Source organism: Euprymna scolopes, chromosome 21, assembly GCF_053919585.1.
Source record: "Euprymna scolopes isolate OS-2025 chromosome 21, ASM5391958v1, whole genome shotgun sequence".
NCBI lineage: Eukaryota > Metazoa > Mollusca > Cephalopoda > Sepiida > Sepiolidae > Euprymna > Euprymna scolopes.
The window spans coordinates 9,634,418-9,648,184 of NC_136502.1; the positions used below are offsets into that span (position 1 = coordinate 9,634,418).

General features: G+C 32.8%; 1 protein-coding gene across 3 annotated transcripts in view; it reads right to left on the bottom strand.

Annotated features, from left to right (window-relative positions):
- The window catches only part of LOC145241986 (protocadherin gamma-C3-like), a 317,626-nt gene that overhangs the window by 24,331 nt on the left and 279,528 nt on the right, over window positions 1-13,767 (bottom strand). For 2 of the 3 annotated variants that reach the window (XM_080104859.1, XM_080104860.1), the window contains 2 exons: window positions 8,543-8,714; window positions 1,948-2,013 (listed from right to left, as the gene is read on the bottom strand). In XM_080104859.1, coding sequence (XP_079960985.1) covers window positions 1,948-2,013; window positions 8,543-8,714 — 238 coding nt within the window. The remainder of the gene's footprint in view (window positions 1-1,947; window positions 2,014-8,542; window positions 8,715-13,767) is intronic. The other variant, XM_080104861.1, reaches the window with a different exon arrangement.

Consider the following 13,767-nt stretch of genomic DNA (forward strand, 5'->3'; position numbering starts at 1 on the left):
ATCTACCTATTTACAATGCCTCCCTCCCCCCACACGGGACACAGGGTCGTTTTTTAACGTGGAGAATGTGGTAAAATTCTATTAAATTTATCAGTATGAATTATGGAATATGTATTCGAGAAAACAGGGTTTTTAAACACACAAAAACGTATGGAATGCTTCAGACTGCGTTTAGACCACCTTGCAGGTATTGAGCATCAGTTTTTGGATGGCGTATAAGAGATTCAAGGAAGGAAGGGATTCTGTGGGAGATGATGAGAGGTGTGGGTGGAGTAAGGAAATCAGAAAACCAGAATTGATTGGCCAAATAAAGAATTTCATGGATAAGGATTGTCGTGTGTCTATAGAAACAATAAGTGTATAGTTTGATGTCAGTGTGGGAACTGTACATACAATTATTTGTGAGGAACTGAAGATGCGGAAGATTTGTGCAAAGTTTGTCCTAGGGGTGCTCAGTGAAGATCACAGATTATTTGACCAAGATTAGCAGTTCCTCGCCCTCCCTGTAGTTCAAACCTTGCTCCCTGTAACTTTAGGTTATTCCTTAAGCTCAAGGAAAACCTTAAAGGCTGTCATTATGAAATGATTGAGGAGATGGAAGAGGCTGTGACACAAGAGGACTTCCATGGTGCCTTCCAGAAGTTGTTGGAACGGTACAACAAGGGTATTGCAACCGGAGGAGATTACTTTGAAAGGGACTAGAGTTTCATGTGTTTAGTATCAATAAAAGAGCCCATACGAAAAGGTCAGGAAACTTATTGATGGCACCTCATATCTCTTTAAGAACAATGTTATAAGGGACAGACACTGAAGTTCTTCATTTTCAAAAATATTGGTCTTTTATTAGTAACAGTTTGTGTACAATTGTTTCTGCCACAATGTTGACATATAATTATACGATATATAATAGTTCATTTTTCATTTATTATACTGTTGCACAACAGGGCATCTCATCAGCGCAAAGCAAAAACCAATTATTAAAAAGTCTCATGTCTTACAAGCAGGATTCACTATTCATACATATATATATATATATATATATATATATATATATATATATGACTACTTCATTTAATCACATAAATTGATATACGAAAGTATAATTTTATGCATCATCTTGAAGTATTTACTTCAAAGTGCTCAATACATAGGTAGAGCTAGGTAGTAAGTTACAAAAATATAAATGGCAATTAAACTACACAGAATATTCCGCGTTTCATCCATGAGGGGTGCAGTGAAAATTAGGAAGCTGATTGGCTAACTAAAAACTTAATAGAATGTGCGTATATAAAAACGCAAGATAATCACAACTCTTCGTATAAGCCTGGCGACTCCTAGCGTGGATGAAACGCGGAATATTCTGTGTAGCTAAATTGCCATATATATTTTTATAACTTTATATATATATATATATATATATTGTACAACATATATTTTAGGTCCCCTTCCCCGTGCAAATGATTCATAGTTATGTTTCAGCATTACTAGGTTTGTGCAAAAATAATTTATAATAAATAATTACAAGTAATTTATAATAAAAAATTATATAAAAAAATTATTTTTGCACCAACCTAATAAATATCTTTAAAAGGGTTAGGGTTTACAATAAAACAGGCAAACAGGCAACAACATAGAATAAATATGAATGATGCATGACAATCATTATTTATTGAAATCCGCTTTTAAAAATCTTTATGCAAATTAGACATCCCACTTACTCTGTTAAGCGCCATGTCTTTGTGTATAAAATAACATTGTCAGTTAACAAAACATGTATAAACGAATGAAGCTCTGATGATGGAAATCAATAACATAAAAGAACAACTTTATAGAATCTATATATAAATATGAGAGACAGTTTTCTCTCTGTCTATCCATCTGTCTGTCTGTTCTGTAACTACTTTTAGACTATGAGAAACATGCAGTTTGGTAGGAATGGTTCCCTACCTAAGCCTGTTGTCCTAAGGGGTGGGGTCACAAGCCGGGGGTCGATACCTCTTGGGTACTCTGCCCCTGCAAGAAAATACATACATGTATACATTTGTAAAAAATTCTAAAACGATTACACCCTGTGGTGGCTCTAGACTACAGAAAGTAGGGAGGCTGCATATTAAAGATTTACATCCTCTTTATCAACACGTATCCAGTTTTTGAAACATGACGAGTATTTAAAAATCAGTTTAGTTTAGAGTTTCGTTTTCAGTTTAAAACAACACTTTAAAAGAAGTGACACAGTATTCGCCATTTTTTGTTTGAGGGGATTCTGCGGCCAAGCAGCCTTTATGCTAGAGCCACCACTATTATTAAATTTGGGAAAAAAAAAATCATTTTTTTTTATCAGCGTGGGTAACATGCATATATTACTAATACATTTTTTTTCTTTCATAATGGCGGTCGTAGGAAGCAATACATCTTCAATTTTTTACAGATTTCTTTTTTTTTACATCACATATTATCAGAGTTAGCACGATTAATCGGAATCGGGAATCATAAAAACTGGAACTTTTTAAAGTATTGGAGTTGAAATTGGAAAAATTTGCACTTATTTTCTGATGCCAAAAACGATTCTTTTAATTGTTTATTTTTATTTTTTGTTTTTATTTGAAACTTAACTTTGTTGGTACTTATAAAAGATATACATATGTATATATATATATATATATATATATATATATATATATATATATATATATATATATATATGTATATATATACATATATATATAATTATTTATTGAATTTAATTTATACATTAACGTAAAATCTATGCATCAATCCATAAGTGTATTGTCTGTGAAAATATATGCAAATATTAGATGTTTTTTTATGGTAATCTGAAAAATAATTAAAAAAAAAAAATAACTATGATTAAATATTTAGACATTTTAAAAGAATCGGAATCGGTATTTATATCGAAAATTGGGAAACTTATTAAAATCCTTTCATCACGACATATGTTTTCTAACACCATATTTGCCTACAGCATGGGTGGTTTCAAATTAAATGTCAAATATTTTTCGAGCTCTACTCTTAATTAAATTCTACCTATTCTACTCATCATCCCCTAATCATCTCATAGTAATGTTCATCATTCGACTTACAATATCATTAATCTTTGATCTTGGTAAGTGGTGATTAAAAAAAATTATTATTTAAAGATTTAATGAGTATCTGCAATGCGACAATTCCAGGAGTACCTGCAATGCCAAAGTATTAAATTTATTCGTGTAAACTCTATTTTTGCATAGTTTCGCAAAATAATTACATGGTTTGGATTAATTATTGGAGTGTGGGTTGGAAAAAGAAAGGCTAAACCATTGTAACATTGCGTGTATGGCGTGCGTGTGAAAAAACTCATCAGCAGCCATAGGATAGCTGACTAGCGAAAATATTAACAGCAGCAGCCGTCATTATATATGCAAATTAAGCAAGTGTGCACGTCGTGAGGTCACGGAAAGAAGAAGGAGAGAAAAAGGAAACAAAAAATACAGCATGTGGTCGAGCAAATGAAGTTATTGAACGTGTTTTGATTCTTGGGCAGCGAGAGAGAAAATGTGCTGAGTGGTCGAAAATGAAGAAAGGCAAGCGACGACAAAGAAAGAGCGTCTTGATAGGTATGTTCAACGCGTGAATGATATTTTGAAACACAGTGAAGTGCGTTGTTGGAAATAACTGAAATAAATGCCTTTTGTAATATTTTTTATGTCCTTCCTTGTTTGTTTGTTCCTGCGATGGTAACAGACAACGTATGGGTCCGAGTGGTTGAAATGTAGCAACACAGCTAAAGTGTAACCACCACGTTGCACCATGAAATATGAGGTGCCTTAAATAAGTTTCCAAACCTTTTTTGTACAGGCATTTAAAATCGTCGTAGACTCGTGAAAATCCAGTATTTTATTGCTATACATCTTATGAGATGACTGACCAATTTTTATGATTTCAGGTTCAAATGAACAGCTACAGCAGGAATTGGAATGCATCCTACTAAAGCCTGATTGTCACAGCTGGTGAAATTCAAATCTTATCAGCGCAAAGCAAGAACCAATTATTAAAAAGTTTCATGTCTTGCAAGCAGGATTCACTATTCATATATATATGTGTGTGTATATATATATATATATATATATATATATATATATATATATATATATATATATATATATATATGACTACTTCATTTAATCACATAAATTAATATACGAAAGTATAATTTTATGCATCAACTTTAAGTATTTACTTCAAAAGTGCTCAATACATAGGTAGAGCTAGGTAGTAAGTTATAAAAATATATATGGCAATTACACAGAATATTCCGCGTTTCATCCATGAATTGGAATACATCCTAATAAGCCTGATTGTCACAGTCAGTGAATTTCAAAAATGCAATCTGGATGTGAGTATAATTTAGAAGAACGATATGCAATAAAATTCTGTTTTAAACTTTGAAAAAATGCCACAGAAACGTATGGAATGCTTCAGACTGCTTTTGGACCACCTTGCAGGTATCGATCATCAGTTTTTGGGTAACGTAAGAGATTCATGGAGGGCAGGGAGTCTGTGAGGGATAAGAGATGTGGGAGGAGTTAGGAAATCAGAACACCAGAGTTGATTGGCCAAATAAAGAATTTCATGGATAAGGACCATCGTGTTTTATAGAGACAATAAGTGCACAGTTTGATGTCAGTGTCAGAACTGTACACACAATTATTCGTGAGGAACTGAAGATTCGGAAGATTTGTGCAAAGTTTGTCCCAAGGGTGTTTAGAGAAGATCAAATTATTTGACCAAGATGGACATCAAGACAGTTCCTCACTCTTCCTATAGTTCAGACGTTGCTCCCTGTGACCTTTGGTGTTTTCTTAATCACAAGGAAAACCTTAGAGGCTGTCATTATAAGACAATTGAGGAGATGAAAAGAGGCTGTGACAAGGGTCATTGACAGGCTCACACAAGAGAACTTCCATGGCGCCTTTCAGAAGTTGCTGGAATGGTACAACAAGTGCATTACAGCCGGAGGTGATCACTTCGAAGGGTACTAGAGTTTCATGTGTGTAGTATCAATAAAAGTGCCTATATGAAAAAAGTCAGGAAACTTATTGAAGACACCTCGTAGCAGTAAAAAGTAAAAGTCAAATATCAGGTTGACAAGAAAGTTCTTGCGGTTTTTAACTTTTAAATTTTGATGATCAAAATAAGCACCATCAGAATCAACACAATGTTGCCGACGAAAGACGAGGGTATTTTTGCCAGTAACAAAACGTTTTGTAAAATGATATACATAAAGTAAAGGTATTATAAGGAAAACTCTTTTTTTGAAAATACATCTTTTGAAATCAAAAATTAAAAATTCCGCAAGAACCTTCTTGTCAACCTAATACATTATTTTTTACTGTTTTATTTTTATATATTCATCCGACTTGCTCAGCAATATAAGATGTTAATAGAAAATTTTAGTTCATCAAATAAACATTAATCTTTCCTATTGATCCCTTTTAGATTGCCTTATACCCTTTTGACGTGATGTGTCTTATGTTACATCATCGATCCAGCATCCACACTAATAAGACTGCACATGTCTTAGATTGCTTGAATCTTGTTTCTTTGCGTGTCGAGTTTCCTTCCTATTTTGATTGGTAAAGAAATACGAATTGTATCGATATTCTTGTGGCCAAACTGTGTTCGTCTGGTCTCTCGATATTGAACCACTGTTCTGTAATATCATATCATATCTGTTTTGGAACTCTGACTCATTGCAACACGAAACGCAAGTTGCATTATTAGAATTCGTGGCATCCATCAATAGATCTATATATTTCCTTCATAGACGCTTCAGGTCCTGTTGCTCTTTCTGTTCAAGGATCGTGTGTGATTAGAATATTAGATAGCATCACAGACTATGGAATTGTTCATACCATGTTCAAATCCTATTTAATGTTAATGTATTATGTTCAAAATAAGCACGAGTATCGTTGGCAGAGTTGTATGCACATAATTTCCATCAGTTAAAATTACAACTTGTCTTCAACTAAACACATACAATTAAATGCTTACAATGGATATTACATTTTCAGCATTAAATAAACCAAAATGATTGATATGCCATAAAACACTTAAAGCAAAGCAAACCAAAGCTCGTCTTTTAAAAACACATGCATATGCACACACAAAACTCCAAAATAATATATTAAAATCGATTTTGGAATTATATAGTACTAATTGAAATCCTCCTGAATGCATTAATAGAGCTTAATAATAAAAATATCCATCGAATGGCTCAACAAATGCACTCGTATTTCTATTCTCGATATCAGCAGGCCATTAACTTGATTACTTTTATAGCGAGATTTTTATACACTGTTCAGGATTTTTCAATAGTGCTCACGATATTAGGAGAGCTTTATAATAATAAAAAATGATATGGTGAATGATTACATAAATGATTTCATGTTTTATCAATCCATTGATAACTTTGATATTAAATTTTCTTCCTGAAATATATTATATGGAACTCCTAACAAACCACACTGACGCACAAAAAAAAATGATATTAGAAAAAATTTAATTTATTTTCAATTATATTACGTGTATTTACTAACATCATGTGTCTTACAGGATGGTAGGTGTTAATATCCCAAAATTTTCGAGAATAAAATCTCTTCGCCGGGGAGAAAAAAAAAAACGTGTGCAATTGTTCGGGTGTGGCGTTCTTTTGTCTATTTATTTATTTATTTATTATTTTATTTTTTATATCAAATCCAGGATACGATTATGATGAGTATTAAGTATTGTTGGAAATTATTATAGCTTTTTCATGTATACGAACGATTACATATATATATATATATATATATATATATATATATATATATATATATATATATATATATATATATATATACCTTTTATTTTTTATTACTGTATCTTTCTGTCAAGTTACATTATTGTTTCAGCTACTCAGCTACAGACGGCCAAAACAGCGGCCGAGTAGCTGAAACAATAATGTAACTTAACAGAAAGATGCGGTAATAAAAAATAAAACGCATATTTGCTCTACAACAGTATTGAGCACTTTCTTCAGTTTTTATTAATTACCATTTCCACTAAATATATATATATATATATATATATATATATATATATATATATATATATATATATATATATATATATATATACTTCGCTTTTCAGTTTTGTAGAATTGAATTAAGGCCTTTATTATCCTATTAAGATGCAACTAAAATTAAAAGATTTGACTTACAATTTTTAAAAAAATTATAGAAAAATAATAAAAAATATAAAAATTAAAAAAATTATTTATATATAAATATATATATATATTTTTTAATTTTTAGTTTTTAAATTATTTTTCTATAATTCTTTTTAAAATTTAAATTTTTGGGCCCTACCATATGTTTTTTCAGGTTATGATGTGGAATACAATGTTTTCCAGCCCCTGGTTACGGTATTTGCCCCGTCTTACAGTGTTATTTATAATGTTATTTGATTATATACGTGTATTATATACTGTACTGTATTTTGTTACTCATTTTTAATGCCATATCCCGGGGTTCTACTGTATATATAGAATGGATTGATAGCAACAAATAGTGTATTTTATCGTTCGTTACAATTATTTCAAGACCATTCGGACAAAATCAAACACTATATCGTTCGAAGAAACAATTGTAACGAACGATGAAATACACTATTTGTTTCTATCAATCCAATCTTTGATGTGTTGATTTTGTTAAAACAATATACGAATTCTTAATTACAAAAGATGGTAATTTTGAAGCTTACAATTTAAGTCATCTCATTTTCACTTAAAACTTAAAACGGTTACCGAATTATCAATTATATAAACCCAATAAAATCCGGAATACTATAAATAATATATATATATATTTAGTCATGTCAAATAACACTTCAATTCCTTTTGACGGATTGATTGTTGCTATTTATTCTGATAAGTTAAGGGCATAATAGATTCACTGATTGATATAATAAGTGATTGATTTTGCGCTACGAAACAGATACTGTCAAGAATTGTATAAGTCAACTGAATTAAAGGAATAAATTATAAGATGGTCAACATCATGAATTTTTTTATATAACTTTTTGTTATTTATTCTATATATATATATATATTGAATGGTTACTTATCTATCTATCTATCTATCTATCTATATATATATATATATATATATATATATATATATATATATATATATGGAATCGACAACTCATATTGATAGCCTTTTAGTAACTTTTCTAGAGACCTAACTATTATTAAATCTTGAGAAAAAAGTACAGAAAATAATTTCGGTTCAGATATCTATTTTTCATTTTGTCTTTCAGTTGTATATACGTTTTTCAATAGTTAGCAGTTAATTACTCTATCCATTTGTTTGATTAATGCAGACTACAACTTTAATTTATTTAGACTTGGAATAAACGTTTAATTTTAATGCAACATTAAAAACAGAATGACAACAATGTTTAATCAAATTTAATAAATTGCAAATAATTAAATTGGTCTTACCATGTGGTTTGTCATTCAGTGCAACCTCTGCATCCTTTTTGCTGTGTGCGCTATCAATTGATGACTGGGAGGTCAGCTTTTCCCTTTGACCCACCTTTGTTAAATCTTTCTCTGGGACCGCAACAAATGGACCCTTTTTAACCTCTTTTGCAGCAGAAGTTGCTCCCTCCTCCTGAAAGCATAAAATAAATACGAAAAATTACCACTTTAAACAGAAAATATTCTTACAAGAAGCACAAAAAATATCTCCAAATAAATCTATAGCGATACGTGAATTGTTGGGCCAACGTTGAGACATTATACAGTTGTTTTGTTTACTAAGGGTTTACCGCTTATCAAAGCCTAAGGATGAGAGTTAATGAGTGTGGGGTAGACTATGAGACAACACCGTGATGCTTTGTCATGATGGAACTTTGCTATGGTTTGATTCTTTAAGATGATCGCTTAATAAGAACTTATTTGCATAAGACTTGAAAACAATCGTGCTATAGTCAGTTGGGTAGCAGCTTCGCGGTATGGTGTTCTACAGACGGACAGTTCTTGGAAAGAAACTTTGTCTATGGAATTTTCATTGCCACTGATAGAGAGTAATGGAAAATATTGATAGGTGTCTCTACATTTAGTGCTCTGAAGTAATTACAGAGATAAATAAAGGTATTTAAAGTGCATTTATCAGTAATGTATGGTATTTACTTCCTTCCCACTACAGGAAGATGTGACACAAGGTCGGAAGGTGGGAAGAATCAAGCCATCGCCCCTTAAAGAGACACACTCTGGCCTTTTAAAAATTGCTTGGGTAGCCCCATCGACATCTCCTAGTAGGAGCGCCTCAGTAGTAAGCAATAAACTTACTTCATCCAAAACACAGGAAACAATAACCTAGAGGGTGAACCTCCTAAGACTAGCTAGAACTACATCTTAGCCTAAAACTCTGTCAGCCTGTGTCAGACTGAGTGTAGCAGATGCATCCTTGAATTGTACGACAATAACTTATTCCGGGTGTACCGTGTATTTGAATAAATTGTCTAACTATTTTCATATAACTAAACAAATTTGATTATAAAGTAATTAATTATGGATGTTTATGTTGAAATCATAATAAACATTTAAAAATTTTCTTATTTTCTTCTAAGACCTATTCAGCATGTTGCGTTCGATCCTGAACAGGTTTGGCTGATTGATCTTTTGTATTGGCATTCTTTGTTCAAATCTATATAGACTTCGTGGCTTAGTGGGGGATGCCCTTTTCTCTACCCTGCAATCTCTCTCCCACAGAAGAGACGTTGCGAGCCTATTCTTGTTTTATCGTTATTTCCATGGCAGGTGCTCGTCTGAACTCCAATCTCTGGTCCCCCTCGCCAATCTTTCACAAAAAACACCCGTCTAGCTGAATCCACTGTGAAAAATTTCCGCCACTCTATATCTGTGCCTAAATCAAAACGTGGATTCCATGAACAAAGCTTCTTTCTTAGAACTGTACGCCTGTGGAACTCTGTTCCGTCTGCCTGCTTCCCACCTGACTACAAGTTGGATGTCTTCAAGTCCAACGTTAACAAATTCCTAATGAACCGCCCCCTTAAGTAAACACTTCATCAAATCTCCACACTAACGTAATGTACTTGCAATAACCCTTATCCCTGAGTGGCTTCCGGGCCTTGATAAGTGGTGACCACTGTGTAAAAAAAAAAAAAAAAATTCGAGATTTTAAAAACATTTTTTTTTAACTCACACTCACCCCCCCAACAAGGGATATCACCACTTGAACATAAGGGGAAACTATTAAAGACCAAGCCTGGTTAAAATGAACAAGATGTTGGTTCATGTTACTCTTCAACTTCTGAATAAAGTACAGTCCGGGAAGCAGGTAGCAGGAAGGGAATTCCAAAGTCTAGCTGTTCGAGGGAATAAACTATTACAGTATAAAGCTTTCTGGCATTTAGGGACCTCAACAGTGACGGGGTGTGATTTTGTTGCTAAGTGGGCTTGTCGAGGGATATGTATGCTGAGTGATCACAAGTGCCCTGAGTGCATCAAAGCACATTCCATTGAAATACTTGTAAAATTCGTACAAGGATGAAACATTGAGACAGGAGTTGGAGTTTAGTTGACAAAATGGGATTAGATTGAAGACTCTTTTTTTGGACCCAAGAAGGAGAGACTAGTGGTAGATGTGGCAACAATATTCCATATATGGGAAAATGATGGCCTTGTAGAGGTGCAGGATATTCTCAGTTGTGAGTAGTCTTCTAGCACGATAGAAGGAACCCAACAAGAATTCTCAGGTATTTGCCATATTTATAATGCTTGGTGTTATGGTGTTATTTGTTATGTTTATAATGTTTGGTGTTATGGTATTATTTGTCATGTTTATAATGTTTGGTGTTATGGTATTATTTGTTATGTTTATAATGTTTGGTGTTATGGTGTTATTTGTTATGTTTATAATGTTTGGTGTTATGGTGTTATTTGTCATGTTTATAATGTTTGGTGTTATGATGTTATTTGTTATGTTTATAATGTTTGGTGTTATGGTGTTATTTGTTATGTTTATAATGTTTGGTGTTATGGTAATATTTGTCATGTTTATAATGCCTGGTGTTATGGTATTATTTGTTATGTTTATAATGTTTGGTGTTATGGTGTTATTTGTTATGCTTATAATGTTTGGTGCTATGGTGTTATTTGTCATGTTTATAATGTTTGGTGTTATGGTGTTATTTGTCATGTTTATAATGTTTGGTGTTATGGTGTTATTTGTTATGTTTATAATGTTTGGTGTTATTATGTTATTTGTCATGTTTATAATGCTTGGTGTTATGGTATTATTTATCATGTTTATAATGTTTGGTGTTATGGTGTTATTTATTATGTTTATAATGTTAGGTGTTATGGTGTTATTTGTCATGTTTATAATGTTTTGTGTTATTTGTCATGTTTATAGTGTTTGGTGTTATGGTATTATTTGTCATGGAGCCTAGGCTCCGGACGGCATTGCTCTCAGGTTCATCGGAACACACAAGGTTCTCCACCACGACAAGGTGGCGATCCAGGGAGAACATCAATCACCACCAAACAGTACTCCAGTCTCACCCCCAAACATCTCCATTGACAACGCTAGACTGGAAAATGTGGACCACTTCCCATACCTAGGCAGCATCCTATCATCAAAAGCCAACATAGATCATGAAATACAACACCGTCTCAGCTGTGCCAGTGGGGCTTTCTCAAGGCTAAGGAAGAGAGTATTTGAGAACCGTGACCTTCTGGCAAAGACCAAAATCATGGTATATAAAGCTGTCTTGCTGCCCACTCTTCTCTATGGATCGGAGACCTGGACCACATACAGGAGGCACGTAAAAACCCTGGAGACGTACCACCAAAGATGCCTCCGAAAAATCCTCAGAATTAGTTGGAAGGACCGACGCACCAACACCAGCGTCCTGAGTGAGGCTGACATTCCCACTATCACCGCTACTGTTGCTCAACGCCAGCTCAGATGGACTGGTCATGTTGTCCGAATGCCGGATCTCCGCCTCCCAAAACAGATTTTTTACTCTCAGCTTGTTGAGGGAAAGCGTGCCCAGGGTGGCCAAAAGATGAGGTATAAGGACAACATCAAAGCAAATCTAAAGCGGTTTCACATGGACCTTAAGACATGGGAGGACGTGGCTGGGAGCAGGTTGGCATGGAGGAGCGCTGTCCACAAAGGTGCTGCGCTTTATAGTAGTGACCTAAATAAAGCTGCTGAGGATAAACACAAGCACAGAAAGGACAGATTATTAACCAGACACACCCAACCCCACCCCACCACCACTACCTTTATCTGCCCAAATTGCACAAGACAAATTGGGTCTAGGATTGGGCTCTATGCTCACCTGAGGACCCACAGAAGCCACAACGGAGGACAGTCTTACTCGGACACGAGTGACCGCCGATGATGATGATTATTTGTCATGCTTATAATGTTTGGTGTTATTTGTCATGTTTATAATGTTTGGTGTTATGGTGTTATTTGTCATGTTCATAATGTTTGGTGTTATTTGTCATGTTTATAATGTTTAGTGTTGAGGTATTATTTGTCATGTTTATAATGTTTGGTGTTATGGTGTAATTTATTATGTTTATAATGTTTGGTGTTATTAGTTATGTTTATAACGTTTATTTTATGGTGTTATTTGTCATGTTTATAATGTTTGGTGTTATTTGTCACGTTTATAATGTTTGGTGTTATGGTATATTTGTCATGTTTATAATGTTTGGTGTTATGGTATTATCTATTATGTTTTTAATGTTTGGTGTTATGGTATTATTTGTTTTGTTTTTGATGTTTGGTGTTATGGTGTTATTTATCATGTTTAGAATGTTTGGTGTTATCGTGTTATTTGTTATACTTATAATATTTGGTGTGACGGTGTTATTTGTCATGTTTATAATGTTTGGTTTTATTTTGTTATTTGTCATGTTTATAATGTTTGGTCTTGTGGTGTTATTTGTCATATTTATAATGTTTGGTGTTATTTGTCATGTTTATAATGTTTGGTCTTGTGGTGTTATTTGTCATATTTATAATGTTTGGTGTTATATGTCATGTTTATAATGTTTGGTCTTGTGGTGTTATTTGTCATGTTTATAATGTTTGGTGTTATGATGTTATTTGCCATGTTTATAATGTTTGGTGTTATTTGTCATGTTTATACTTTTTGTTTTTATTGTGTTATTCGTCATGTTTATAATGTTTGGTGTTATGGTGTTATTTGTTATGTTTATAATATTTGGTGTTATGGTGTTATTTGTCATGTTTATTATGTTTGGTGTTATGATGCTATTTGTTATGTTTAAAATGTTTAGTGTTATGGTGTTATTTGTCATGTTTTTAATGTTTGGTGTTATGATGTAATTTGTCATGTTTTACATGTTTTGTGTTATGATGTTATTTGTTATGTTCATAATGTTTGGTGTTATGATGTTATTTGTTATGTTGATAATTTTTGGTGTTATGGTGTTATTTGTTATGTTTATAATGTTTGGTCTTATGATGTATTTGTCATGTTTTTAATGTTTGGTGTTATGATATTATTTGTTATGTTTATAATGTTTGGTGTTATGGTTATAATGTTTTGTGTTATGGTGTTATGTGTTATGTTTATAATGTTTGGTGTTATGATGTTATTTATTATGTTTTTAATGTTTGGTGTTATGATGTTGTTTTTTATGTTTATAATGTT